This window comes from Salvelinus fontinalis, chromosome 40, assembly GCF_029448725.1.
Source record: "Salvelinus fontinalis isolate EN_2023a chromosome 40, ASM2944872v1, whole genome shotgun sequence".
NCBI classification, from domain to species: domain Eukaryota; kingdom Metazoa; phylum Chordata; class Actinopteri; order Salmoniformes; family Salmonidae; genus Salvelinus; species Salvelinus fontinalis.
Window position 1 is genome coordinate 22,763,642 of NC_074704.1, and position 25,940 is coordinate 22,789,581.

The 25,940-nt window shown below is 45.2% G+C and overlaps 2 protein-coding genes across 2 annotated transcripts; both read right to left on the reverse strand.

Annotated features, from left to right (window-relative positions):
- Positions 1-16,968: 16,968 nt before the first annotated feature.
- Positions 16,969-21,792, reverse strand: LOC129839136 (beta-2-glycoprotein 1-like). The gene is made up of 8 exons (XM_055906414.1): positions 21,494-21,792; positions 19,508-19,684; positions 19,040-19,136; positions 18,751-18,827; positions 18,231-18,419; positions 17,704-17,883; positions 17,314-17,511; positions 16,969-17,201 (listed from the first exon to the last, which is right to left on the reverse strand). Exons 1-8 carry the CDS (start codon positions 21,561-21,563, stop codon positions 17,137-17,139), a joined length of 1,053 nt encoding a protein of 350 aa, XP_055762389.1. The 5' UTR covers positions 21,564-21,792; the 3' UTR covers positions 16,969-17,136.
- A 501-nt stretch (positions 21,793-22,293) lies between these two features.
- On the reverse strand, positions 22,294-25,940 carry LOC129839137 (beta-2-glycoprotein 1-like). The gene is made up of 8 exons (XM_055906415.1): positions 25,802-25,940; positions 25,463-25,642; positions 25,053-25,143; positions 24,894-24,970; positions 24,605-24,796; positions 23,590-23,769; positions 22,718-22,915; positions 22,294-22,426 (listed from the first exon to the last, which is right to left on the reverse strand). Exons 1-8 carry the CDS (start codon positions 25,869-25,871, stop codon positions 22,320-22,322), a joined length of 1,095 nt encoding a protein of 364 aa, XP_055762390.1. The 5' UTR covers positions 25,872-25,940; the 3' UTR covers positions 22,294-22,319.

Sequence of the window (25,940 nt, forward strand, 5' to 3'; positions counted from 1 at the left end):
TACATGTTGGAACGATTACATGACGTCATTGTGGTACAATTTCCCACCATGTGCACATGTGAGAGGAAATGATGTCACAGCCTCCAGATGGCACTGATAGACCATGGTGGGAGATACCATCTTTCTCCTAATGGAGGGGGAAGTGGTGGGGTGGGTTAGTCCCTTAAGTCTAGGGAGAAACTCATAAATTGGCTAATGAGGAATGGGTAGATCAGACTATCCATTTCCCTGACCTACACACACACAGACACACAGACACACACACACACACACGCACGCACGCACGCACGCACGCACACACACACGCACACACACACACACACACACACACACACACCTTCTCAACAAAAAAAATATGTAATCTTAATCGAGATGAACTGTGACTCACAAAGCCTGGATCAAGTCCAAATAGACCCATGGCTATAGGAATTTGAATTAATCAAACATCTTTTTGATGTTAATTCAGCATGAGGTAACTCGTAATTAGCCTTTGAAGCTAACAGTTTTTGGGGGGGAGGGGCTGTGAAAACATTGCAAAGAATTTCAGCAAGACCTAACAAGCGCATACACTTTTGGGGCCGGTAGTGTGAAAGTACGTAGGCCTACTGCGTACCGCAAACTAAACACACTGTAGACCATGCAAAGCACTGAGATGTGAGTGTTATTCAGTGCCTATTGATTGTAGTTTATGTCCTCATCAGAAATGTAGACATGATAAAACATTTCGTAGACAGACCACTTTGTCAAAATGTGACCATATCTGGTTTTGTTGCTCCAATCTTACTTATAGTATCTTCCCTGCCATAATGATTTACCTATAATAAGCTTTATTAGATAAGCAGTACACTGAGTAAGTGATTAGCAATGCTAGTATACCAGAGACCAAGTGGATATTTAATTATTTGTAAGTGTTTTTAATTGTGTTTTTTAATCAGCTGTTTTCTTTGTGGTAAAATGGAGTTTTATTGCATATTTCTGGTGGTTTTGACCCACAGATTTGCAGATGGATTGGCAGGTCAACTCTTTATGGCTTGGCTAGCTAGTCAGCTAGCTGGCTAATTGTTTTTGTTTGAATGATGCATCTGGACACTGTACCAGATTTTTTTGGTTTCACCTGGCTGATAGTTCCTGATCTTCCGAAAACAATCATTTAGGAGTCACCTAAAGCTTGGGAGGAATGGGAGATGCAGTAGAGGAGTTCAGTGCTGAGGCAGAGCGCTCGTGGCGAGGACGACTGGCGAGTACTCTGAACTGTGTGTGGCCAGCTTTCTGGCACCCAGAGCTGATGAGGTATCACCCAAGTGGGTGCCAAACATTGTGAAGGGGGAGAAGTCCAGTAGGTACATGACTCAGGCTGGTTCCCAGAGTAGCCCTCTACATGATCATCCCCAGACTCTTCATAAACCATCTCCCTGACCAACCTTCCTCTGATCAAGCCATTAACTGTCCCTCTCCCTCTTTGGAGGATGCATGCACGTAAAGACATGGCCGCTATTGGTTGAACTACTGTAACTATAGCAAGGCTACTCATGATGATGTACTGCTTGTTGTTTTTTTTTGCTTTTGAAGCGCTTTTGAGGTTCTTATGAAAAGCGCAATAGAAGTGTAATGAATGATTATTATTCATGAATATATCATCGCTGACAAAAAAAAGTGTGTTCATCTTCACATTCATGAAGTTGTAAACACGTCACAAGCAACCAGAGAACTGTCCTGTGTTCTCTTTGTCTACATGCATTTCAAACTCATTTCTGTTTTTGTTTGTAATTTGCTTAAGCATTTAAATCAGTGATTTCAGAGGGGGGTGGAAACCGAAACGGAGAGGGGCTTTTAAAGTGGATTATTTTCGCAAAAGGGAAACAATTTTTTGGGGGGAAAAAAGCACTCTAGCTGCTGCTAGAAATCGATGCTTCTCCCCTGGTGCTCCGGGGGGATTTAACGCTGAGTGATCTGAAGTGGTGCCCTGCTGTGAAAAGTGCTTTGACTCCACATGAAACCGCTCCATCACACAGCTCCGTGTTCTACTAAAAAGCCCCTTATGAGATCATTAACAGAGGGATGAACAAACAGGACCTAACGAGAAGGAGACGAGAAGAAGCCGTTTGATTGAAAGAAATGAACGGAAGAAAGCTCCATTGGAATCGGAGATGCGATCGCTGTTGGTTCATGGAAGGATTGAAAAGTGGATCTGTATCGTTGTCTTGAGTAAAGTCAGAGAGACTGACGAGGGTTAGCGAGGGTTAGCTGCAAGCTAAATACCTAACGAAGAAGAGTCAAGTCAGAGAGAATGACGAGGGTTAGCTGCAAGCTAAATACCTAACGAAGAAGAGTCAAGTCAGAGAGACTGAAGAGGGTTAGCTGCAAGCTAAATACCTAACGAAGAAGAGTCAAGACAGAGAGACGGACGAGGGTTAGCTGCAAGCTAAATACCTAACGAAGAAGAGTCAAGTCAGAGAGACTGAAGAGGGTTAGCTGCAAGCTAAATACCTAACGAAGAAGAGTCAAGTCAGAGAGAATGACGAGGGTTAGCTGCAAGCTAAATACCTAACGAAGAAGAGTCAAGTCAGAGAGACTGAAGAGGGTTAGCTGCAAGCTAAATACCTAACGAAGAAGAGTCAAGACAGAGAGACGGACGAGGGTTAGCTGCAAGCTAAATACCTAACGAAGAAGAGTCAAGTCAGAGAGACTGAAGAGGGTTAGCTGCAAGCTAAATACCTAACGAAGAAGAGTCAAGTCAGAGAGACTGACGAGGGTTAGCTGCAAGCTAAATACCTAACGAAGAAGAGTCAAGTCAGAGAGACTGAAGAGGGTTAGCTGCAAGCTAAATACCTAACGAAGAAGAGTCAAGACAGAGAGACGGACGAGGGTTAGCTGCAAGCTAAATACCTAACGAAGAAGAGTCAAGTCAGAGAGACTGACGAGGGTTAGCTGCAAGCTAAATACCTACCGAAGAAGAGTCAAGACAGAGAGACTGAAGAGGGTTAGCTGCAAGTTAAATACCTAACGAAGAAGAGTCAAGACAGAGGGTACGGAAGCGCTTAGAAACAAAAGAAAGAAAAATACATTTCATTTTAGTCTCATGTTATTGCATCTGTGGAACATTTCAGAGAAAACAAACATATTCCAAACAGTGTGAATCTACCCATTACTTCAGCACTGCCAATAGCATGTGTCATACAGTACATGACATCAGAGGGTCTTCCTAGTCCTGAGGCATGTGTACCCTTTAGTGTACTGAGAGCAGATACACCTCAGACCCCTTGGAACCTGCAAGCTTTGCCAAATCGATCTCTGGTGGAGAGACTCGGCCCTGACTTGTCCTAACATCAAACAAACTGAGGGCCCCATCAATGAGCTCCACCTCCTAGTTCTCCGAAACTCAAAAGATAAAAAGAGAAGAGAAGGACTTGTACAAAACAAATTGTTTCGGGAACTGGGAACTCTGTGGGAACTGAGAAAAGAAAAGAGAAACCTGAAAAGGCAGAATTGACAGTTTCCTCCTCTTAACGCACACACATGGGAAAACAAAGTCACTTTAATGACGCTATCAATCAAGTTGAAACGGTAACGACGGGCAGCCCCTATGCAAAGTGACACCGCAACGATGTGTGGTCCCCATACACACCAGCTTGTTTCCACAACAGCAGGCAGCTCCTACGTCTTGGAAGGGTTTGCTTCTTCCCCCACTTTATCTGACTTAATGATTGAATCACTTTGATTTTGAGTTTGTTATGTTACAGTCTGAGTTTCTTCTTCACTTTGAGCCACATCTATGCACTGTAATCAGCTAAATTGTTTCGCTGAGCTGGAATATGAAATTATTGACCTGTTGATTCTTTGATTATTTCACAACACTAACAGCTTGACAAATGTTTTCTCTGATTTGCTAAAACATGAAATAGTCCGCGAACATTGACTGAGAAATGAAGCATCAAACGAAAGGTGTCATGTTCTCTTGAGGTACAGCTGTCATTTGTAACAGACAGGTGATGTTGATTTTGTGGGCCCCACCACCTACTCAACCACTAACTCAACCATTAGGTCACTTGGGGCATCAATGGCGAAACACATGGCAACAAAGGATTAAATTGTGGCGCGATGCTCCACATTCATCTGATTCGGGACACAATAGGGTGTGACCACATGAAAAGAACAGCAAAAGCATCCGCCCTTGAAGCAGCCTTATCACCGATCTGCCAGGAAAAGAACCTTGGCCCGGTTTTCACCACATGTACTGTTTTCCAACCAGTCGGCCACACGCATAGATTAAAAGCTAGCGACATTAAAAGGTTGACCACCTGTCTCAGTCCCCTCTCTCTCTGGCCTACAAAGAGACCACGGGGAGATTCCCTTCCGCCGAAATGTGCCACCTGCTTCCTTTAATGTCCAGCCACTTTTTTTCAGCCACTTTTTTTCCCCCCAACCACAATAGCTCACTTTGTAACCAGTGCCCAGTTTAGCTATGAGGCTACATCAAACACCGCCATCATATTGTGTCCTGACTTCATCTCAGCTGCAAAGTGACGCACTGTTTTAAATCTGGCAAGTGGACCTCCTCAGAAGTTGTTTTCTTCATCGGCCTCAAGAGACATCAGTTGGACAAGCGAGTTTTCTCTCTGTCTTTTTCCCAAATGAGATGTTGCGGATTTTTATACTGGCTCTGGTGTTTGTTCGGTGAACATTTGAGAATTAGAACATTTTGAATTAGACCATTCATATCTACCTTTTTCAACTAAGGCTGGAGAGAAAAAAACATGTTTTTTGTAAAAAAAACACATGTTTTTGTTAAAAACAAACGAAGAAAATGGCGGTTCATGCTGTACAGTACATCATTTGACATTCTGGGCCTCAGTATCAAAGCCTCTACAAAATCTTTTCATGCGGTAGAGTTGAAAGGCAAAACTAAAACCCTTTAAAGCAATAAAACATTCAAACTGTCTTCGACTACAATACAAACCACACTGTCATGGAAATAATGTGTCAAGTACAATGTTTTCCAAGCTCTAAGATTTTGAGTTTGTACATTACTGCATGTAATATCATCTTGTAATATCATCTTGACGGATATTTGGAAAAGTTTCATAGTTCATGCAAAAAAAAGTGTTTGTTAAATATTTGGGAGATAGTGACTTCCCACTGGGCAAAAACATGTTGAATCAATGTTGTTTCCGCGTCATTTCAACAAAACAATTCAATGTGATGATGGCGAATCAATGTGGAAAACTGATTGGATTTACAAAAAGTCATCAATATAACGGAATTTCGTTTTTTCCCCCACCCAACTTTTAACCCACAGCAAATCCAATGACATGGTGATTTTTTGCTGTTGATTTCACATTAGTTGACAACTCAACCAAATGTAAATAAAATCTAGAACTGACGTCTATGCCCAGTGGCTCACTTGATTCATCAATCCATTGAGACAATGTTCAAATCAATCTGATACTTCAAAGGAAAACCTGTTGGATGTTTCACAATGAATGAGTCACACAAGTTGTCTGGCAGGACAAGGCCTTTGTCGTGGGAACCATTTAGGATGAGAGAGCCTTGACACTTGCGTTCAAGGGGCAGCTTGAGGATACATAGTACGACTTAGACCTAGAATGTTCTAGTCGTGTAACCACAGCCCTATGAAGTCCTTTACAGAGCCAGAAGAAGAGAAGAAAAAATCCTACTCATTTCAGAGGATGATTTCTTCTTCTCCGTATGTCTGTCATTCTCTCTCTCTCTCTCTCCTTTCCTCTCTCAGGCTCTTTCGCTCTCGCTGTCTCCCTCCATCTTTTCCTCTCTCCTCTGTCCTCTCTCCTCTGTCCTCTCTCCGTCTCCCTCCGTCTTTTTCTCTCTTCTTCGCTCTCTCTCCCTCTCTTGCGCTCTTTGCTCAAGGCGAACTCCTTCATCTTTTGTTCCCACCAAAACAGTCACCCGTGACACTTAGGAGTCCATTTAACTTGAATGGAAAAATAAAGACCATGCATCGGGCCGATCCGTTCGGTATAACTAAATTACAGTACTGATGAGCAACAGAGATGATTTGAGACGCCCTATGGGTCAGTGCGAGTCCCTTTGATGGGAGTTTATCAAATTGAACACAGCACATCGCTAGGGGGAGAGAGAGAGCGAGAGAGAGAGGGAGGGAGAGAGACAAAGAAAAGAGAGCGAGACAGTCAGTGTTAATCCAAGTTGTGCTCCGTGTTAAAAGTAACGGTGCAAGTCAAAAATTGAGAGACTTACATCAAAGGCGACTTTCAACAGTGGGATTTTACAACTCCGATAAAAAGGCTAACTGTCATCGCAGTTACTGTAAGCTCGGGCATGGTTCTTTTTTACTTCCCTCTTTTTGAAATAGAAAAGGTTTTCTTTTCTCTCTCATTTTAAATTTCATGTAGGTCAATGTCAATAGATCAGGCCTAATGTGCAGTGGGTAAAAGAAAATGTGGTTGTATGATTTATGCCATCTGCATTGTAACGCACCCCTTCACAAGAACCACACGTGAACCCAGATGGGATCATGAGAGAAGGTGGTGCTTTTCCCCATGCTTTTTCCGTGGTCCTGCTATTAATATAAGAAGAGCATGTTAAACAGATCAAAGGGGATGCATAGGAAGGTGTTGCTCTCTTTCAACTAAGGCCAGCAGGCAGGAGTCACAAGGTAGGCTACACTTACAGGTAATGGAGCAAGGTTTGATCTTTCCTCTAAACACTTTCATTTTCATTTGAAATATGACATTTGAGAAGTCCACAAAATGGCCGCCATCTTCTCTCCCTCCACTTCCCACAAGATGCTTCAAACCGCCGCCAACAACACCACCTGTCTTTTTAATGTGCGGTAAACAATGAAAACACACTTCAAACATTATCCGCTTGGCACTTGTTTTTCCTACTAGCCCAAACTGTTTATCTTAAAGGCATATATCAAGCCACCTTGAGGCATTGTTTGCAAGTAAGCCACTTCCTTCTCTTTGGCCTGTGTTTATCAGGGCTGTGTCACCCTAAACCACATCTCTTTCAGCCCTCAATGGCAACTTCCTGCTACTGCCAAACACTATAGACATGAATCATCTTATAGGTCTACTGCATATGGTTGATAGAACAGTTAGGGCATGGCTGACGGAAACTCCTTCCGGCACCTATGGAGCTGGTACTTCACTTTGTTCATTTGGAATACCGTTTTGAGTACATTTTAGTAACATACTTACCGGGAGTTTATCATTTTACATTGATAAAGTTGAACCTCAAAAACATTCACTTTCAAGACCAATTAACCACTGAAAATGAGAAAAATGAAATGCCTCCAGAAGTAAAAAAAAAGAAAAAAAAAAGAAAGAGCTTATACAATGGTAATCAAATCCTTCTTTAACTGCCTAGATGCATTACCAACCAAAACCCTGTGATGGGGAAAAGGATTTTTTCACTTAAAAGCATGTCTTTTGTTCTGGTTATCTGCTTCTCCAGCTAGATTTGGTCCAGATGGAAGTCAAGTAGGTCTCTCTCTCTCTCTCTCTCTCTCTCTCTCTCTCTCTCTCTCTCTCTCTCCTCCCTCTCTCTCTCTCTCTCTCTCTTCTCTCTCTCTCATCTCTCTCTCTCTCTCTCTCTCTCTCTCTCCTCTCCTCTCTCTCTCTCTCTCTTCTCTCTCCTCTCTCTCTCTCTCTCTCTCTCCTCTCTCTCTCTCTCTCCTCTCTCTCTCTCTCTCTCTCTCTCTCTCTCTCTCTCTCTCTCTCTCTCTCTCTCTTCTCTCTCTCTCTCTCTCTCTCTCTCTCTGAGAGCTTCCACGTGTGAGGTGGGCATAAGAGGGTCATGTGTGACTGTACAGTATTGTGTCAGTTTGTATAATCCAACCATGGCACACCTTTATTTGTGGTCTACTAAAATATGACTGAAAACCAAGCCATCATCTGGTAATCCTCTAGCAAAGGTAATCTAAAACATAACCGGACATCAATTTTGCTAAAACATAAATGACTCTAAATTAATTTCATTCAATAGGAAAGAAAATGGTTGTGATTATAGGTCATACTTTGAGCTTTTCGATCTGATAGCATCCAATTCAAAATATCCTGCCAATTGGCTCTAAACCCAGCACGCTTCTGTAAATATTCTGTACGGCATTAGCCATGTATCTGGTGACTTTAGAACAGCGAGGAGATGTCCTTTGAAGTCCGCTGATCCCACTTTGTAGCTGACAACAAATAACACACACTTTTATTACACGGGAAACATTTGATGCTTTCACATTTCTTCCCCTAATCCTTTAAAGTTTGTCCTCAGTGGGGGAAAAACCGATGTGTTCCCTCTCTCTCTCTCCCTGATTGCCTCTCTCCTTTTTCTTTCTTTCTTTCTTTCTTTCTTTCTTTCTTTCTTTCTTTCTTTCTTTCTTTCTAATCCTAGATTAAAGGGACTTGGATACCACTTGAAAAGTTGGATTCTGAAATAGCCAGAACCACATCTGAGAGAAAGACAGAGAATTAACAAGACACCACCAACTCAGGGCAAAAAGAGAGAGAAAAAAGCATATTGTTCAATATGGAGACCCAGAAGTATAATCCTGTAATATAAGTCATCCGGAGGCAATGAAACAGACTCCAAAGCAACTTTCTGCAGGAGGCCAGAGAGGAAAATAAAAACTGTTGTCAGACAACATATTTGTCCTCTCTAGCGACTAGGCCTCGTTTGGTGTTTGTGGCTTCCGAGAAGAGACACGATGGCTATCTGTGATGCTTTGTGTGTGTGTGTGTGTCTGTGTGTGTGTGTGTTTGTGTGTCAATTGACAGTGGACAGATAGTGACCAGCGTCATTGCTTTTCAAAGGGTGACTAAACCCCTGTCTCTTTCATGTGGGTGACGACGTGACCTTGCTTGGTCTACGGAGGACGCCAGCCAGGCACCACAGTCCGGTTATAGGCAGCGGTAGGCCAAACAATGCCAGGGCCTGGTGCCATCCACCCCTGCATCCCTCCATCCCCAGCTGCATCCTCTCAACGAAGCCTCGATTGAAGTGGATTCACTTCTTTATTCCGCTTTCACAAGACTGACATGAAAGACTTGACTGTGTGTTTCAATGTATTGTAACTTTGTTATCTAAAGAAGGTTTGAGGAAGACACCCCAGAGATCAAAGCTGTGTGGAGGCACAACGTGGAGTCACGTTCAATTTTGACACATAATGTCATGACGTCTACTGGTTTCCCAGTAATCCTCTCAGACTGGATTTCTTAGTTGTGACAGGGGGGAAAAAATCACCATGGAGGTGTCCCAAATGGCACCCTATTCCCTATGGGCCCTGGTCAAAAGATGCGCACTATAAAGGGAGCCATTTGGGACGTGGCCATAACACTAAATGAGTGGCACATACAGTACATGGGCGTCTACCACATAGCTACACAAGTAACCCCCTACACCTACACAGCCTCTACACTTACTGTACTAGAGTGGTCAAGGTCGGCCATTTCCCTGACTGAGACAGAGAATGGCAAAGCCTCACGTCTTCACCCTGGTTAAGAGGTGGGATTTGTCCTGCCAGGAGAGACCGGGATGTGGTGGCGGTGTGGGTAGAGAAAGAGAGGGGTGGGGGATGAGTAAAATAGAGGCTAAAACCAAATCAGGGCATGAAGACTTATCCACAGTCGGCTGAAGTGTTCCAAGGCCTGAGATAAGAGGAGGCACGGAATCAGATAAGGAAAGAACGGCGAACCATTCACTTTGCATAAGTCTCACCAAGCCAACTGCCCAGATGTTATCAAAAATCTCTCTCTCTCTCTCTCTCTCTTTACCTGTTTGCTTCTCTCTCTTTCTTTCTTTCTAATCCTAGATTAAAGGGACTTGGATACCACTTGAAAAGTTGGATTCTGAAATAGCCAGAACCACATCTGAGAGAAAGACAGAGAATTAACAAGACACCACCAACTCAGGGCAAAAAGAGAGAGAAAAAAGCATATTGTTCAATATGGAGACCCAGAAGTATAATCCTGTAATATAAGTCATCCGGAGGCAATGAAACAGACTCCAAAGCAACTTTCTGCAGGAGGCCAGAGAGGAAAATAAAAACTGTTGTCAGACAACATATTTGTCCTCTCTAGCGACTAGGCCTCGTTTGGTGTTTGTGGCTTCCGAGAAGAGAGACACAATGACTATCTGTGATGCTTTGTGTGTGTGTGTGTGCTTGTGTTAGACCATCATTAGCAGTGGATGGATAGTGACCAGCGTCATTGCTTTTCAAAGGGTGACTAAACCCCTGTCTCTTTCATGTGGGTGACGACGTGACCTTGCTTGGTCTACGGAGGACGCCAGCCAGGCACCACAGTCCGGTTATAGGCAGCGGTAGGCCAAACAATGCCAGGGCCTGGTGCCATCCACCCCTGCATCCCTCCATCCCCAGCTGCATCCTCTCAACAAAGCCTCGATTGAAGTGGATTCATTTATTTATTCCGCTTTCACAAGACTGACATGAAAGACTTGACTGTGTGTTTCAATGTATTGTAACTTTGTTATCTAAAGAAGGTTTGAGGAAGACACCCCAGAGATCAAAGCTGTGTGGACACAGAGTGGAGTCACGTTAAAGTGTGACACACGTCATGACATCTACTGGTTTCCCAGTAATCCTCTCAGACTGGATTCTTTAGTTGTGACGGGACAAAAATCACCATGGAGGTGTCCCAAATGGCACCCTATTCCCTATGGGCCCTGGTCAAAAGAAATGCACTATAAAGGGAGCCATTTGGGATGCGGCCATAACACTAAATGAGTGGCACATACATGGGCGTCTACCACATAGCTACACAAGTAACCCCCTACACCTACACAGCCTCTACACTTACTGTACGAAAGTGGTCAAGGTCGGCCATTTTCCCTGACTGAGACAGAGAATGGCAAAGCCTCACGTCTTCACCCTGGTTAAGAGGTGGGATTAGTCCTGCCAGGAGAGACCGGGGTGTGGGTCGAGAGAGAGAGAGACCGGGGTGTGGTGGAGGTGTGGGTCGAGAGAGAGAGAGAGACCGGGGTGTGGTGGAGGTGTGGGTCGAGAGAGAGAGAGAGACCGGGGTGTGGTGGAGGTGTGGGTCGAGAGAGAGAGAGACCGGGGTGTGGTGGAGGTGTGGGTCGAGAGAGAGAGAGAGAGACCGGGGTGTGGTGGAGGTGTGGGTCGAGAGAGAGAGAGAGAGACCGGGGTGTGGTGGAGGTGTGGGTCGAGAGAGAGAGAGAGACCGGGGTGTGGTGGAGGTGTGGGTCGAGAGAGAGAGAGACCGGGGTGTGGTGGAGGTGTGGGTCGAGAGAGAGACCGGGGTGTGGTGGAGGTGTGGGTCGAGAGAGAGAGAGAGAGAGAGAGACCGGGGTGTGGTGAGTGTGGGTCGAGAGAGAGAGAGACCGGGGTGTGGTGGAGGTGTGGGTCGAGAGAGAGACCGGGGTGTGGTGGAGGTGTGGGTCGAGAGAGAGAGAGAGAGAGACCGGGGTGTGGTGGAGGTGTGGGTCGAGAGAGAGGAGAGAGAGAGAGAGACCGGGGTGTGGTGGAGGTGTGGGTCGAGAGAGAGAGAGAGAGCCCGGGGTGTGGTGGAGGTGTGGGTCGTGAGAGAGAGAAAGACCGGGGTGTGGTGGAGGTGTGGGTCGAGAGAGAGAGAGAGAGAGACCGGGGTGTGGTGGAGGTGTGGGTCGAGAGAGAGACAGAGAGAGAGAGACCGGGGTGTGGTGGAGGTGTGGGTCGAGAGAGAGAGAGAGAGCCCGGGGTGTGGTGGAGGTGTGGGTCGTGAGAGAGAGAAAGACCGGGGTGTGGTGGAGGTGTGGGTCGGGAGAGAGAGAGACCGGGGTGTGGTGGAGGTGTGGGTCGAGAGAGAGAGAGACCGGGGTGTGGTGGAGGTATGGGTCGAGAGAGAGAGAGAGAGAGACCGGGGTGTGGTGGAGGTGTGGGTCCGAGAGAGAGAGAGGACCGGGGTGTGGTGGAGGTGTGGGTCGAGAGAGAGACCGGGGTGTGGTGGAGGTGGTGGGGTCCGAGAGAGAGAGAGGAGAGAGATGAGAGAGAGAGAGGAGAGAGAGGAGAGAGAGAGAGAGAAGAGAGAGAGAGAGAGAGAGAGAGAGAGAGAGAGAGAGAGAGAGAGAGAGAGAGAGAGACCGGGGTGTGGTGGAGGTGTGGGTCGAGAGAGAGAGAGAGAGAGAGAGAGAGACCGGGGTGTGGTGGAGGTGTGGGTCGAGAGAGAGAGAGAGAGAGCCCGGGGTGTGGTGGAGGTGTGGGTCGTGAGAGAGAGAGAGACCGGGGTGTGGTGGAGGTGTGGGTCGAGAGAGAGAGAGACCGGGGTGTGGTGGAGGTGTGGGTCGAGAGAGAGAGAGACCGGGGTGTGGTGGAGGTATGGGTCGAGAGAGAGAGAGAGACCGGGGTGTGGTGGAGGTGTGGGTCGAGAGAGAGAGGGAGACCGGGGTGTGGTGGAGGTGTGGGTAGAGAGAGAGAGACCGGGGTGTGGTGGAGGTGTGGGTAGAGAGAGAGAGAGACCGGGGTGTGGTGGTGGTGTGGGTCGAGAGAGAGAGACCGGGGTGTGGTGGAGGTGTGGGTAGAGAGAGAGAGACCGGGGTGTGGTGGAGGTATGGGTCGAGAGAGAGAGAGAGAGAGAGACCGGGGTGTGGTGGAGGTGTGGGTCGAGAGAGAGAGACCGGGGTGTGGTGGAGGTGTGGGTCGAGAGAGAGAGAGAGACCGGGGTGTGGTGGAGGTGTGGGTCGAGAGAGAGAGAGACCGGGGTGTGGTGGAGGTGTGGGTCGAGAGAGAGAGAGAGACCGGGGTGTGGTGGAGGTGGGTGGGTCGAGAGAGAGAGGGAGACCGGGGTGTGGTGGAGGTGTGGGTCGAGAGAGAGAGAGAGACCGGGGTGTGGTGGAGGTGTGGGTCGAGAGAGAGAGAGACCGGGGTGTGGTGGAGGTGTGGGTCGAGAGAGAGAGAGAGACCGGGGTGTAGTGGAGGTGTGGGTTGAGAGAGAGAGAGACCGGGGTGTGGTGGAGGTGTGGGTCGAGAGAGAGAGAGACCGGGGTGTGGTGGAGGTGTGGGTCGAGAGAGAGAGAGACCGGGGTGTGGTGGAGGTGTGGGTCGAGAGAGAGAGACCGGGGTGTGGTGGAGGTGTGGGTCGAGAGAGAGAGACCGGGGTGTGGTGGAGGTGTGGGTCGAGAGAGAGAGAGACCGGGGTGTGGTGGAGGTGTGGGTAGAGGAGAGAGAGAGAGACCGGGGTGTGATGGAGGTGTGGGTCGAGAGAGAGAGAGACCGGGGTGTGGTGGAGGTGTGGGTAGAGAGAGAGAGAGAGACCGGGGTGTGGTGGAGGTGTGGGTAGAGAGAGAGAGAGACCGGGGTGTGGTGGAGGTGTGGGTCGAGAGAGAGACCGGGGTGTGGTGGAGGTGTGGGTTGAGAGAGAGAGAGAGAGACCGGGGTGTGGTGGAGGTGTGGGTCGAGAGAGAGAGAGAGAGACCGGGGTGTGGTGGAGGTGTGGGTAGAGAGAGAGAGAGACCGGGGTGTGGTGGAGGTGTGGGTCGAGAGAGAGAGAGACCGGGGTGTGGTGGAGGTGTGGGTCGAGAGAGAGAGAGAGAGGCCTGACATAAGAGAAGGAAACCACATAAGGATAAAAAACGCTAAATTGGAATAATTCTCACCAAGCCAACTGCCCAGATGTTATCAACAAATCTCTCTTTCTCTCTCCCCTATGGAATATTCTTTTGATTCCAGAATCATGCTGGTTCGCTAATCTAAGCAGCTCCAACCCACCAAGGTAGAGTCTGCTGCCTTTGCAGTATTTGGTTACACTGAATCGTATATCTCCACCACACCACCTGCATTGCTGTCTACTGCTGGTGTGAAGAAGATAGCCTCTATATGAACCATTGACTAGGCTACTACTTGTGCTTCAGACCATGCATTGCTGACTGATCCTCCCCTCATAACAGCGGGAGCACGATGTTTTAGAAAACAAGGATTAGAATAAACGTTGTACTTTAATATGACCTCAATGAGGCCAACCATCTGACTCGAGAAAAGGACTGTTTGGCATTGGAACAAGATCATCACTCTGTCTATCGACTCGATCCCATCCCGATGGCAATACCTCAGGTTGGCCACTAGCTGGCGTGAGTGGACAACTTGAGGCAACTGGTGGTTATGCAGACATGAGGTCAGGCATTTTTCAGTGTTTTTCAGAAGGTCATCAATTAGGGTATTCCCTTATGATGTTGCAATATGTCCGTTATATGCGGTCGCAAATCGTTCGTGGGTGGAATTAGGAAAAACTCACTCTGGGAACTCGCCAACGCAAAATCCCAGTATTCACCTTGAAAGAAACGGTCAGAATTATTTATCTTTCAGAACTCCATACCCACATGTTCCTCCTATTTCCTCCCATCACCATTGTGGATTAACCAAAGCCAGTAGATGCATCTGTCACCCTAGATGAGCCATAGACAAAGAAGGGAGCTTTAATGAGTGTCTGGGAAAACACTAAACCAGTGGCACATACAGTACATGGGCGTCTACCACATAGCTACACAAGTAACCCCCTACACCTACACAGCCTCTACACTTACTGTACTAGAACAGTAAGTGAGAACAGACAAGGTTCTGCCCATCAATTAGGACTGCTTCGACTGGTGGCCTTTGTAGTGTACTGGACTCCAAGTCCCAGCATGCTCTATGGCATAGACCAGGGGTGGAGGACGGGAGGCCTCCTGAGGTAATACATCACCACACCTTAGAATACAGATTAGAATGGAATGAGATTCTGCTTCTCTGATCATTTCAACCGAACACCAACCACTCTTCCACCATCTCTTCTTCTTTCCTTCGCTTATACAGTAGCTTCCGTTAGAAATCATATTGCTAGCTGGACTGGATTCAGTCAGAAATTCCAACTACAGGAGGCTGTTCATGTCTCCTGTATCTTGCTCTTCAACCCAACCCAATACTGGGTGTTTTTGCTTCCCAGGCAAGTGTAGCTCACCATCTAGGCTAGTGGCCATGTACTGTATAAAACAAGCAATTCATATCAACTCTCACATAAAACACATTCTAATACATAAAACATGCTTCTCCATCAACTCAAATAACTCCAAGCAAATGATCAGAATTTTGCCTCGCATTACCGCTAATGATACTAACGATAGAAAGCATACTGGACACTGCGTGTTCATGTCTTCAACCACGAAACAACCATGAAACAACCACGAAACAACCACGAAACAACCATGAAACAACCATGAAACAACCACGAAACAACCACGAAACAACCATGAAACAACCATGAAACAACCATGAAACAACCACGAAACAACCATGAAACAACCACGAAACAACCACGAAACAACCACGAAACAACCATGAAACAACATCTACTCTCCTTAGGACACAACTCGTCTCACTTTGGATGGATTTTTGCCACGGAGGGCTACTGAGACGGGGGATGAGAGCGAAAAGGGGGATGGAAAGCGAGAGAGCAGACAAGTGAGAAGAGAGCTAGAGCGAGAGACAGACAGAGAGAGAACGCGAAAGGCGGGAGAGAGAGAGAGACAATAATCGTTTGGAGTCAGAAAACACATTTCAAAGAGGCTCCAAACAGCCTGCATGTGAAATCGGATAGCAACTAATAAAGTGCATCTCTTCACAACAATAAATAATGCATCAAGAGGAAACAACATGAAACGCGGAGACTTGTTTGATCCTCAGAAAGACGGAGAAAAGGGTTTATTAACGGACGTCAGTGCATTGCACTCATGTCATGGAGGAGCGCTCGTACCAGGCCTCATTTAAAGTCAATATCTAACGAACTTCTCCGCAACTTTGCCGACGTGTGGTCCGGATGAATATTATGTGAAATAAGTTGAATACATTTGTGTTAATAAATAGTTAGTGTCGGGCTATAGTTGGTTGGTGAACGTGCTGTGGTGTTTGGAAGTGTTCTGAAAACTGTTCAAGTGCGGTCCTGGCTCACCCTGAGGCAATGAAGAAATGCATTTTCTATCTATTTTCTCTTGCTATGGTGGGATACGTAAACAGAAACAAATTGTCTGTCTGAAGTACTCTTACAACACCCCCCCCCCCCCCTCCCTCCATTCAGTAACCATTGGAAACCCTTGTGACTCCACCTACAGTAAGCCTCTGCAGTTCTTTCATGTCCTGCCTCGCTGCCCCAGTGGGGAAGGAGAGTCAGTTCTCATGACTCAGTACAATCAACTGGCCGCCCCCGCGAGGGGGGGGAATAGTTCTGACCACCGGCTGATGGCCAAGGACAGAGGATCAAACCAACCGCATAGCGGGACAAGAGCGGCAGGGGGGTTTCCTCTGCTAATCTCTGTTAGAATAGCCATGCAAAGCGGTTTGGGTAACCGGGATAGGGTTGCACTGTGGCCGGCTTGCAGTCGACTGTATGGTTTTAATATGAATCACTGGATAGGAGGGTAGAGTTCAGTTTTGTAGTAGAAATGTATATTTTGGGAGCCGACTTGTGTTGTCTTGTTTTTAGTGTGTGTGTGTGGTGCAGCAATGAGTTTGGTGTGTATTTAGTGTGTGTGTGGTGTAGCAATGAGTTTGGTGTGTATTTAGTGTGTGTGTGGTGTAGCAATGAGTTTGGTGTGTATTTAGTGTGTGTGTGTGTGTGTGTGTGTGTGTGTGGTGTAGCAATGAGTTTGGTGTGTATTTAGTGTGTGTGTGGTGTAGCAATGAGTTTGGTGTGTATTTAGTGTGTGTGTGGTGTAGCAATGAGTTTGGTGTGTATTTAGTGTGTGTGTGTGTGGTGTAGCAATGAGTTTGGTGTGTATTTAGTGTGTGTGTGGTGTAGCAATGAGTTTTTAGTGTGTGTGTGTGTGTGTGTGTGTGTGTGTGTGTGTGTGCATGTTTGAGTTTTTCCTGACCACTTGACTTGACAGAGTATCAACTGTACAACACTGACATCATGTGACATCATTTGGAAATTGAGTTTATACTGGTATTTTGCAAGTATTGGGTAAGATGTTGGGTCAAGTCATCTACAGAGATACAAGCAAACAGTATATTTTATTCATCGTAAAATTAGTTCTCTACAGAAAAATTATTCCGAAGAACAAATGGATAGCATTACATAGAAATACACATGGTTTTATTGACATTTAATTCACAGGCAATCAATGTTCTTGGTCTCAATTTGCTTTGTCATGCACAGCGTTTCAGCACTGGGCTATCTCAGATGGCAGGGAATCATAGTTGAATTTATATGTAAAATCACTTGGTTCTAGAAAGAAAAACACACACACAGACATCATTAAGACTTGATGGTAATGTTGTTTTGTTTTTTTATGTAGAAAATAGCCAACAAGAAAAAAACGCTTGTGCTCTAGTCTCACCTTCAAAGCATTCTGGGATCTTGAGTTTTCCATCGATGCACTGGGTTGACAATGCATAGCCACACTTCTTCTCCTTGTTCATACAGTAGATCAAGACGACTTCCGCATGCAAGATTTTATTGGGCTCGAAATCCTTTATCCAAAATTTCTTTCCATTGTAAAGGATGCGTCCTCTTTTAATACCTACCTTGCAGGAAGCTGTGGAACAAAGAGTGAAATTAGGATCAATAATTATAATATTATAATATTGGCTCAGGGAGCTAGGCGGATATTACTATTTAGAATTTTAACAACAGCAATTTTCAGCTATTCAAAAACACCGATTTGATAGGTAACCAAATAAGTTTGGTTAAACAAAATACAAAATTGTCACAAAATCAGTGGTCCTACCCCTGCAAGCTGGCTTCATTGACCAATCCCCTGTTTTGAGACATTCGATCTCCACAGGCCCGTCCAGGACATAGTCTATATTACATCCATATCTGACAGTCTCCTTGAAGCCGTGCTCCCTCTTATCGCTAACGGTCATGTAGCCGTTGATGATGCCTGTTGGAGCTGAACAGGTCACCACTGGAAACAAATAGAGGGCAAATTAGGGTTAAGTGCCTTGCTCAAGGGCACATTGACAGATTTTCCACCTTGTTGGCTTGGGTATTCAAACCAGCGACCATTTGGTTACTGGCCCAACGCTCTAACCCAGGGATGGGCAACTGGCCCCTTTGTAGGCCTGAGTACCAATATAATTAAAAAAAGAGAATAGCAAATAACCTTTATCTTGTGTGTGTGTGTGTGTGTGGGGGGGGTGGGGGGGGTGGGGGGGGGGGTTCCCACCCCCATCAAAGTTGCCCATCCCTGCTCTACCTGCCGCCCTAGCAATACAACAGATCAGAGTCTTTGACTGATAACACTGTACCTACATTTACATTCTGGTGGCTCAGTCCAGTCTCCGTTAGTGCTGCACGATCCCCTCTCGTTGCCTATGAGGACAAGTGGAGGGAAACACTCGTAGGTCCCCCCAAAACCAAACACAGTCGTGTTGCCTGTCAACTTTCTGTCGTAGACCATTTTCCCATATTTAGGTATTGGAGGAAGACCACATATCACCGCTGACAGAGGGGAGAGATTTCATTCACATGCTCATCAATCAAGCACATTTGATTGAAATACGTGATATTCTCTCTATTTTTTATCAGAGACATATGATGTAACATATGAATATGAATAATATAGGCTACAGTTAAGCCATTATTCAAATCTCCGTTTTACACATTGTAGAATGCTCTTTACAATTACAGCAATAAGGCCATGTTTACATTGTGCTTATAGACTTGTAAGTATCAATGTGAGTTTGTATGCATTATCAACGTGAGATCATGTTTCATCATTACTGTTAAGTGCTAGAGTAGTTGTGCATTTCAGTATAAGGCAGAAACTTACGTGTACACTTTGGTGGTGGATCACTCCATTGGCCGTCGTACAAGCACTCAATGGTACTGGCTCCTTGCAGGGTATACCTGTAGACCACATTACCGTAATCTGTCAAATGATGTACTAAAAAACCATAAAGTAGACACTATATTAGGTGTATGGGTATACAGTGATTTCAACTTTGACCTACTTTACATGTGTTTGATACAATAACATGTTATAGACTTTGACAGCACGGAGAGGTGACCAGTCGTCAACGAGACACTAAAATAGAATTTGTAAATGGTATTCCCCATACCCCTCATGGCAGGTGTAGTTGATGGTACTCTGGTAGACAATGTCCACAAACTCCATGTCTCCGTGGTTTAGTGCTTCCGGGAGAGAGCAACTCTTTGCTGCATCAGAAGTCAAAAGGAATCAGTCAGCATTGCTCAACAGTTCCATCAATATGAGTATCAACTGATAATACTTGTAATATACTGAGTATCAACTGATAATACTTGTAATATACTGAGTATCAACTGATAATACTTGTAATATACTGAGTATCAACTGATAATACTTGTAATATACTGAGTATCAACTGATCATACTTGTAATATATTGAGTCTCAACTGATAATACATGGAATATACTGAGTATCAACTGATAATACTTGCAATATACTGAGTATCAATTGATAATACATGGAATGTTTTTTGAGTATCAAATTATGATACGTGAACAGTAATACTATTTTGGGTCAAACTTAATAAAAGCGTCCTACTTGAGCATGTGAGTTTAGACTTGGTCCAGTCTCCGCTAGCAGTGCAGAGGATTGTGCGAGAGCCTGAAGTGGGTGTGTATCCTCGTTTACACGACAGCACCACCTCGTCTCCGGGGGAGTACACCCTCTGGAACCCCTCCAGTTCCTTACCGTCACCCAGGGGCGGGCGGCCACATTCTGAGGGGGCAGACAAACAACGGGATGGGTCAATAAAACACACACACACACACACACACACACACACACACACACACACAAACACACACGGACACAGAAAAAAACATGGACATATAGATTAACCAAAGAAGTGCCCGTGCAACTCCCCAGACATGCAGTTGACATTTTACTGATTGTCTAGTACAAGTTTGTTGAGCATAAAGGTAGGTGGACTATTAAAATAAAGGGTCTTTTTCCTTTCAGCTTACAGTAACTGAAAGTATTCGTCAACATAACACAAGCTCATTTGTCTAAACACACTCTGACAACATGATCACTGAGAGTACGTAGGAATACTGAACAGCATACAGCACAGAAACGCATAAGGCTTCTAAATCAATAGGCCAAAACACTGGGGCAAATAATGAGCAAATAAATAAACGCAACATGTAAATTGTTGGTCCCATGTTTCATGATCTGAAATAAAAGATCCCAGAAGTCTTTCATATGCACAAGAATCGTATTTCTCTGAAATGTATTGCACTAATTTCTTTACATCCCCGTTAGTGAGCATTTCTCCTTTGCCAAAATAATCCATCCACCTGACAGGTGTGGCATATCAAGAAGCTGTTTAAACAGCATGATCATTACACAGGTGCATCTTGTGGTGGGGACAATAAAAGGCCACTCTAAGATCTGCAGTTTTGTCACACAACACAATGTCACAGATGTCTCAAATTGAGGGAGTGTGCAATTGAATGTTCATTTCTCTACCAAAAGCTGCTTCCAACGTCTTTTTAGTAGATTTTACAGTACATCCAACCGGCCTCACAACAGCAGACCACGTGTAATCATGCCAGCCCAGGACTTCCACAACCAGCTTCTTCACCTGCGGGATCGTCTGAGACCAGTCACCCGGACAGCTGATTAATTTATGGGTTTGCACAACCAAAGAATTCCTGCACAAACTGTCAGGAACTGTCTCAGGGAAGCTCATCTGCATGCTCGTCGTCCTCACCATGGTCTTGACCTGACTGTAGTTCGGCATCATAACTGACCTCAGTGCGTAAATGCTCACCTTCGATGGCCACTGGCACGCTGGAGAAGTGTGCACTTCAAGGATGAATCCTGCTTTCAACTGTATCGGGCGTGTATGGCGTTGTGCTGGCGAGCACTTCGCTGATGTCCACGTTGTCAACAGAGTGCCCCATGGTGGTGGTGAGGTTATGGTTATGGTAATTATGGTATAATTTTATCGATGACAATTTGAATACAAAGAGATACCGTGGCGAGATCCTGAGGCCCATTATCGTGCCATTCATCGGCCGTCATCACCTCATGTTTCAGCATGATAATGCACGGCCCCATGATGCAAAGATCTGTACAAAATTCCTGGAGGCTAAAAATGCCGCAGTTCTTTCATGGCCTGCATACTCACCAGACATGTCACCCATTGAGCATGTTTGCAATGCTCTGGATCGACATGTACGACAACATGTTCCAGTTCCCGCCAGCAATATCCAGCAACTTCACAGAGCCATTGATGAGGCGTGGGACAACATTCCACAATCAACAGCCTGATCAACTCTATTCGAAGGAGATGGCGTCGCACTGCATGAGGCAAATGATCCACGCCCATACTATTTTTTTAAAAGGTGTCTGTGACCAGCATATCTGTATTCCCAGTCATGTGAAATCCATAGATTAGGACCTAATGAATTTATTTTCAATTGACTGATTTCCTTATATGAACTGTAACTCAGTTCAAATTGTTACATGTTGCATTTCTATTTTTGTTCAGTGTAGATACCGTAATAATAGATACTGTACCTTTCTTGGATGTCACTGGTGTATACAAGGCAAGCAGACAGATCAGCAGCAAAGACAGACTTGGTGCCATCGTCTGTGGTGTGGAGAGAGCGTCTCTCCTCTCTGGTTTCAAGGGTACAAATCGGAATGTCGTTGGAGCTCCCAACTTTTTGGGTTCTCAAGGTAATTGGATAAGGGTCGATGACAACGCAGAATGAGGCAACCTCAGGCTCTTTTACGCCATTTACCGTAAAACACCAGACCTTTGTGAACCTTACTGTTGCCCCTCCCCCATTCCTAGTACACATCACCAGTTCTCTGTAACTCTTCACCAAATCATGGTTGCAAAAGCCATTTATGTGGTACAATAAAGTTGACTGAGACTATTCTAGCACTAGAACACTGATGTGGCTAGATGCAGATCTACTACTATGAATCTTTATTTGTGTACTTTGTATCTGTTAACAGAATGGAATGCATTTGTAATCTCATGCAGTTTGGGTTTGTTGTTCTTGTTGCAAAATTGCAAGAGTTCAATCAGATATCGAGTTCAAGTCAAAACAAGGGTATGTTTACTCTTGGTTAAAAAGTAACTTGTTTTTCTCTCAAAGCTGCAGAGCCCTTTGTGTGCAAGCAGAGATTACAAATACTGTAATCCTATACTGACATCTAGTGTCATTTTCAGGTAACATGTACTTTACAGGCAATCAAATTCAGGCTCATTCAAGTTATGGATATAATCAACAGGTTATTAGCAAAAGCAAGACTGGATTATTTGGACTCAAATAGACTTAAAAACAGATCTTTTTTTTTTTTTAAAGTCATATTTATTTGTCATTTATTTGCCCTATTTATGCTCTTTGTATGGTGTTTCTTTTGTTAGGTCGGCTTGACACATCGCAATCTCAGATGGAAGTGATTTGGGCTTGAGGGTGTACTCCATCTTGCCTGGTTCTAAGAGAAAGACAGACACACAAACACATTTGGCATTTTAGTTGTGAAAATATTAAGGACTCAACTGAAGAGCTTCGGGAAGCTTGGAAAATGTGACGCAGCGACCACAACACATTTTACTCTGGGTTGTGTTCATTTGTCATCAACAGGAATTAAATGGACTGAAACATGGAGAGACTACCCACACGTGTCCAATAAGAAACACTCATTTTTGATTCACGTAGTAAAATGTTTTAAAACTTGCATGTCATAATGAACGTGACCATGTTATTTTGGTACGAAGGGCCTCACCTTTAAAGCATTCTGGGGTACTGAGTGTGCCGTCGATGCACTGGCTTGACACTGGAATGCCACACTTCAGCTCCTTGTTCAGACAGTAGAACACAACAGGCTCCCCGTGAAGGACTCTATTGGGTTTCAGATCCCCAATCCAGATCTTCTTGGCGTTGTAGAAGATGCGACCTCTGTTGATGTTAACTTTACAGGGGGCTGCAGTAAAGCGAAGACAAGCAAAGCAACGTGACTCTCCGTTTAGCATTGAAGAGAATGAAATGAAATAGATCATGGAAATTATTTTCTTCTGTATCAGTACCCAACCTGACACACCACATATACAATAGGTTGGGAGCAACACATGGTCAGCCACACAGCAGCGACCCCGGAGAAGGTTTGGGAATGCAGTGCCTTGCTCAAAGGCACAACGGCAGTACACTCTCGTTACGCAATCATTGCAGTCATCAAAGATGAAATAAATGGTTGCTGATACACATCTAATCACATGTGAGTCAACAAGCTGGTTCGATATACAGACACACACAAGTGACGTTCCCACAAGAGCAACAGTGCAACCTGTTCTATGACTCAATGGCTCTGGTGTGAACTTTCCCCCAATGTACAGCAGAGGAGGCTGGTGGGAGGTGCTATAGGAGGACATGCTCATTATAATTGCTGGAATGGAATAGACAGAACAGAGTCAAACGTGGTTTCCATATGTTTGATACCGTTCCAACCATTACAATGAGCTCGTCCTCATATCGCTCCTCTATGTACAGCTCTAGGGTCAGCTTCCCCTCCCCCAATCATAACCTTAACCATTAGTGGGGGAAATGCAAAACTGACTGAAGATCAGCGTCTAAGGGCAACTTCCCCCTACACTGACTCACCTCTACAAACGGGCAAAGTGGACCAGTTGCCTGTATTCTGACATTGTATTTCCTCAGAGCCGTCCAGAACGTAGTGTTCCTGACACTGGTACTTGACCTTCTCCTTGTAACCGGCCTCCCTCATCACAGCAAAGGTGATGAGGCCATGGTCTATCGTTGGTGGGATGGAGCAGCTCACCTCTGCAACAGGCCAGAAAAGTCATGGGCTAGTGAAAGTGTATTAGCAACGCAATATTGTCAGGATGAATCTAAATGACAGAAATTAGTTTTAAGGCATAAACAAAGGAAGACAGGATTATGCAAATCGATCAATTATCATCGCTTGGAGTGGATGAACAGTTAGCAATAACCATTTTAACCAGAATCATCGTCAGGGCCGGCTCCAGGCATAAGCGACATAAGCGGTTCCCATGCCGCTAGTGGCCCCCCCATTTTATTAGTATGTATTTTTGGGAATTCATTCGGGGTCTCAACTTACTGTTGAGAGTTAGGATAATAGAATACACAAGGTGCAAGTTCGAAATTTGGTTGTGTGTTACGCAATTAACCATGTCAGCTAACAAAGATTGGTAAATTAGTCTAGCCAGCTATCTTTTCGAAAATACCGACCAGGCACGCAGGGCACGTGCCCAGGGGCCCTGACCTCCAAAGGGCCCCTATTGATTTTGTTAGTCACTCTCACTCAGATATCATCAACATGGCATAAGTAATGGAAAAATGTGTAGAATTGCAGGAAATTAGCTTTAAAGCTTTAAAACTTTAAAAAATGATCTCCACCCCATGGAAAAATGGGTAGAATTGCAGGGAATTAAATATAAAACATTTGGGAGGGGCAACCAAATCTCACATAGGGCCCCAAAAAGGCTAGACCTATGTAATAATGGGCCTCCATAAGATCATTGATCATTTATCAGTGGTTCCACCAGATGTCACTCAAAAACTTCTCAACCAATGAGATTTGTTCATGATGGAACAGACAAACCATTTGGCTTGTGCTGCCACTGTCTGCACCTACCCTTGCATACCGGTGGCTCAGTCACATTTCCACTGGCCAGGCACGATCCTCTCTCGTTGCCAATGGGAGCTCTTGGCGGCAAACATTCATACGTCCAACTCTGTCCGTACTGGATTTCATTGCCAGTGAACTTCTTATTGTCATAGACAATTTTACCATCCTTAGGTGCTTGCGGCAGAGCACAACTCACAGCTGCAGGGAAGAAATATTTTAAATAATCAAGACTATATTTACATATTTAGACAAACATTGGAGAAAAGCAAGGTTACATTCTGGAGGTATAGTATACCTTTACACATTGGTGGTGGTGCACTGAGGGTACCATCGTGTAAACACACGCTCTCATTGGCTCCTATCATGACGTACCTGAAGAACACAAATTCTTATTGGTCTGAAATACATAGTCAGCAAAATGTAGTCAGAACTAAACCGCACTATTTCCCCTCACCCGTCATCACATGTGTAGTTGAGTACACTCTTGAATGGCACGTCAATCATCCCTGGCTTTTGCATAGGCTTGGGGAGAGGGCACGTCTTTGCTGTGTCAAAAATGTATAAGATTCATGTGGGTATAATTTATGCATTTCATGTAGTACATTTTTTTTGGGGGGGGGGGGGTCCTACTATATCCCTAGCCCCTTGCTAAAGTATGGACTGTCCATGGTACTGTATAGGTGACTTGAGGGTTCCAAGATTCTCAGAAACATTCCCAAAATTCCCAGAAATCCCAGTGGGAAGGTTCCTTGAATCAGGGACTAATAAGCAGGAAATCTGGAATCCTCCAACCAGGATTTCTGTAAAACCCAACATGTGCTTTACATTATGTAATGGATGTTTTGCGAATGGGGTGGAGCTTACGAGAACACACAAGGTCCAGTTTGGTCCACTCTCCCGAGGCTGAGCAGGTGATCTTGGCAGTCTTGGCTTTCCCAGGTGTGTATCCACGCTCACACGCCAGGGTCACCTCTTCTCCAATCTCATACACACGCTTTAGGCCCAGTGTATCCATACCGTCGGTCACGGGCGGACGGGCACATACTGAGGATACATGGGAATATTGACAGACAAACAATGTGACGGTGTATATTATATAAAAACACATAGGAAATACGGCTAAAGCATAGCTCACTGAGTCTTGTGAACCAACATATATATTCTGTAATTGAAAAATACTGCCTTAAATCATTTGCACTGTACCTTTCTTGCATGTCACTGACGTATACAAGGCAAGCTGGCAGAGCAGCAGCAAAGCCAAGGTTGGATTCATCTTCTGCGGGGTTGAGAGAGACTGTGTCCGTTCTTTCGGCAGTGGACAGTGAAAAATGTAGAAGGTCCG

Excerpts from the sequence above, each read along its gene's own strand:
- LOC129839136 (XM_055906414.1), bottom strand. The coding sequence starts at position 21,563 with ATGGCACCAAGTCTGTCTTTGCTGCTGATCTGTCTGCTTGCCTTGTAT. Across the intron at positions 19,685-21,493 it reads ACCAGTGACATCCAAGAAAG|AATGTGGCCGCCCGCCCCTG; the intron begins GTACAGTATCTA and ends CTGCCCCCTCAG. Across the intron at positions 18,420-18,750 it reads TCCACCACCAAAGTGTACAC|CGGTGATATGTGGTCTTCCT; the intron begins GTAAGTTTCTGC and ends CCCCTCTGTCAG.
- LOC129839137 (XM_055906415.1), bottom strand. The coding sequence starts at position 25,871 with ATGAATCCAACCTTGGCTTTGCTGCTGCTCTGCCAGCTTGCCTTGTAT. Across the intron at positions 24,797-24,893 it reads ACCACCACCAATGTGTAAAG|CTGTGAGTTGTGCTCTGCCG; the intron begins GTATACTATACC and ends TCTTCCCTGCAG. Across the intron at positions 22,427-22,717 it reads TACCCCAGAATGCTTTAAAG|AACCAGGCAAGATGGAGTAC; the intron begins GTGAGGCCCTTC and ends TCTTTCTCTTAG.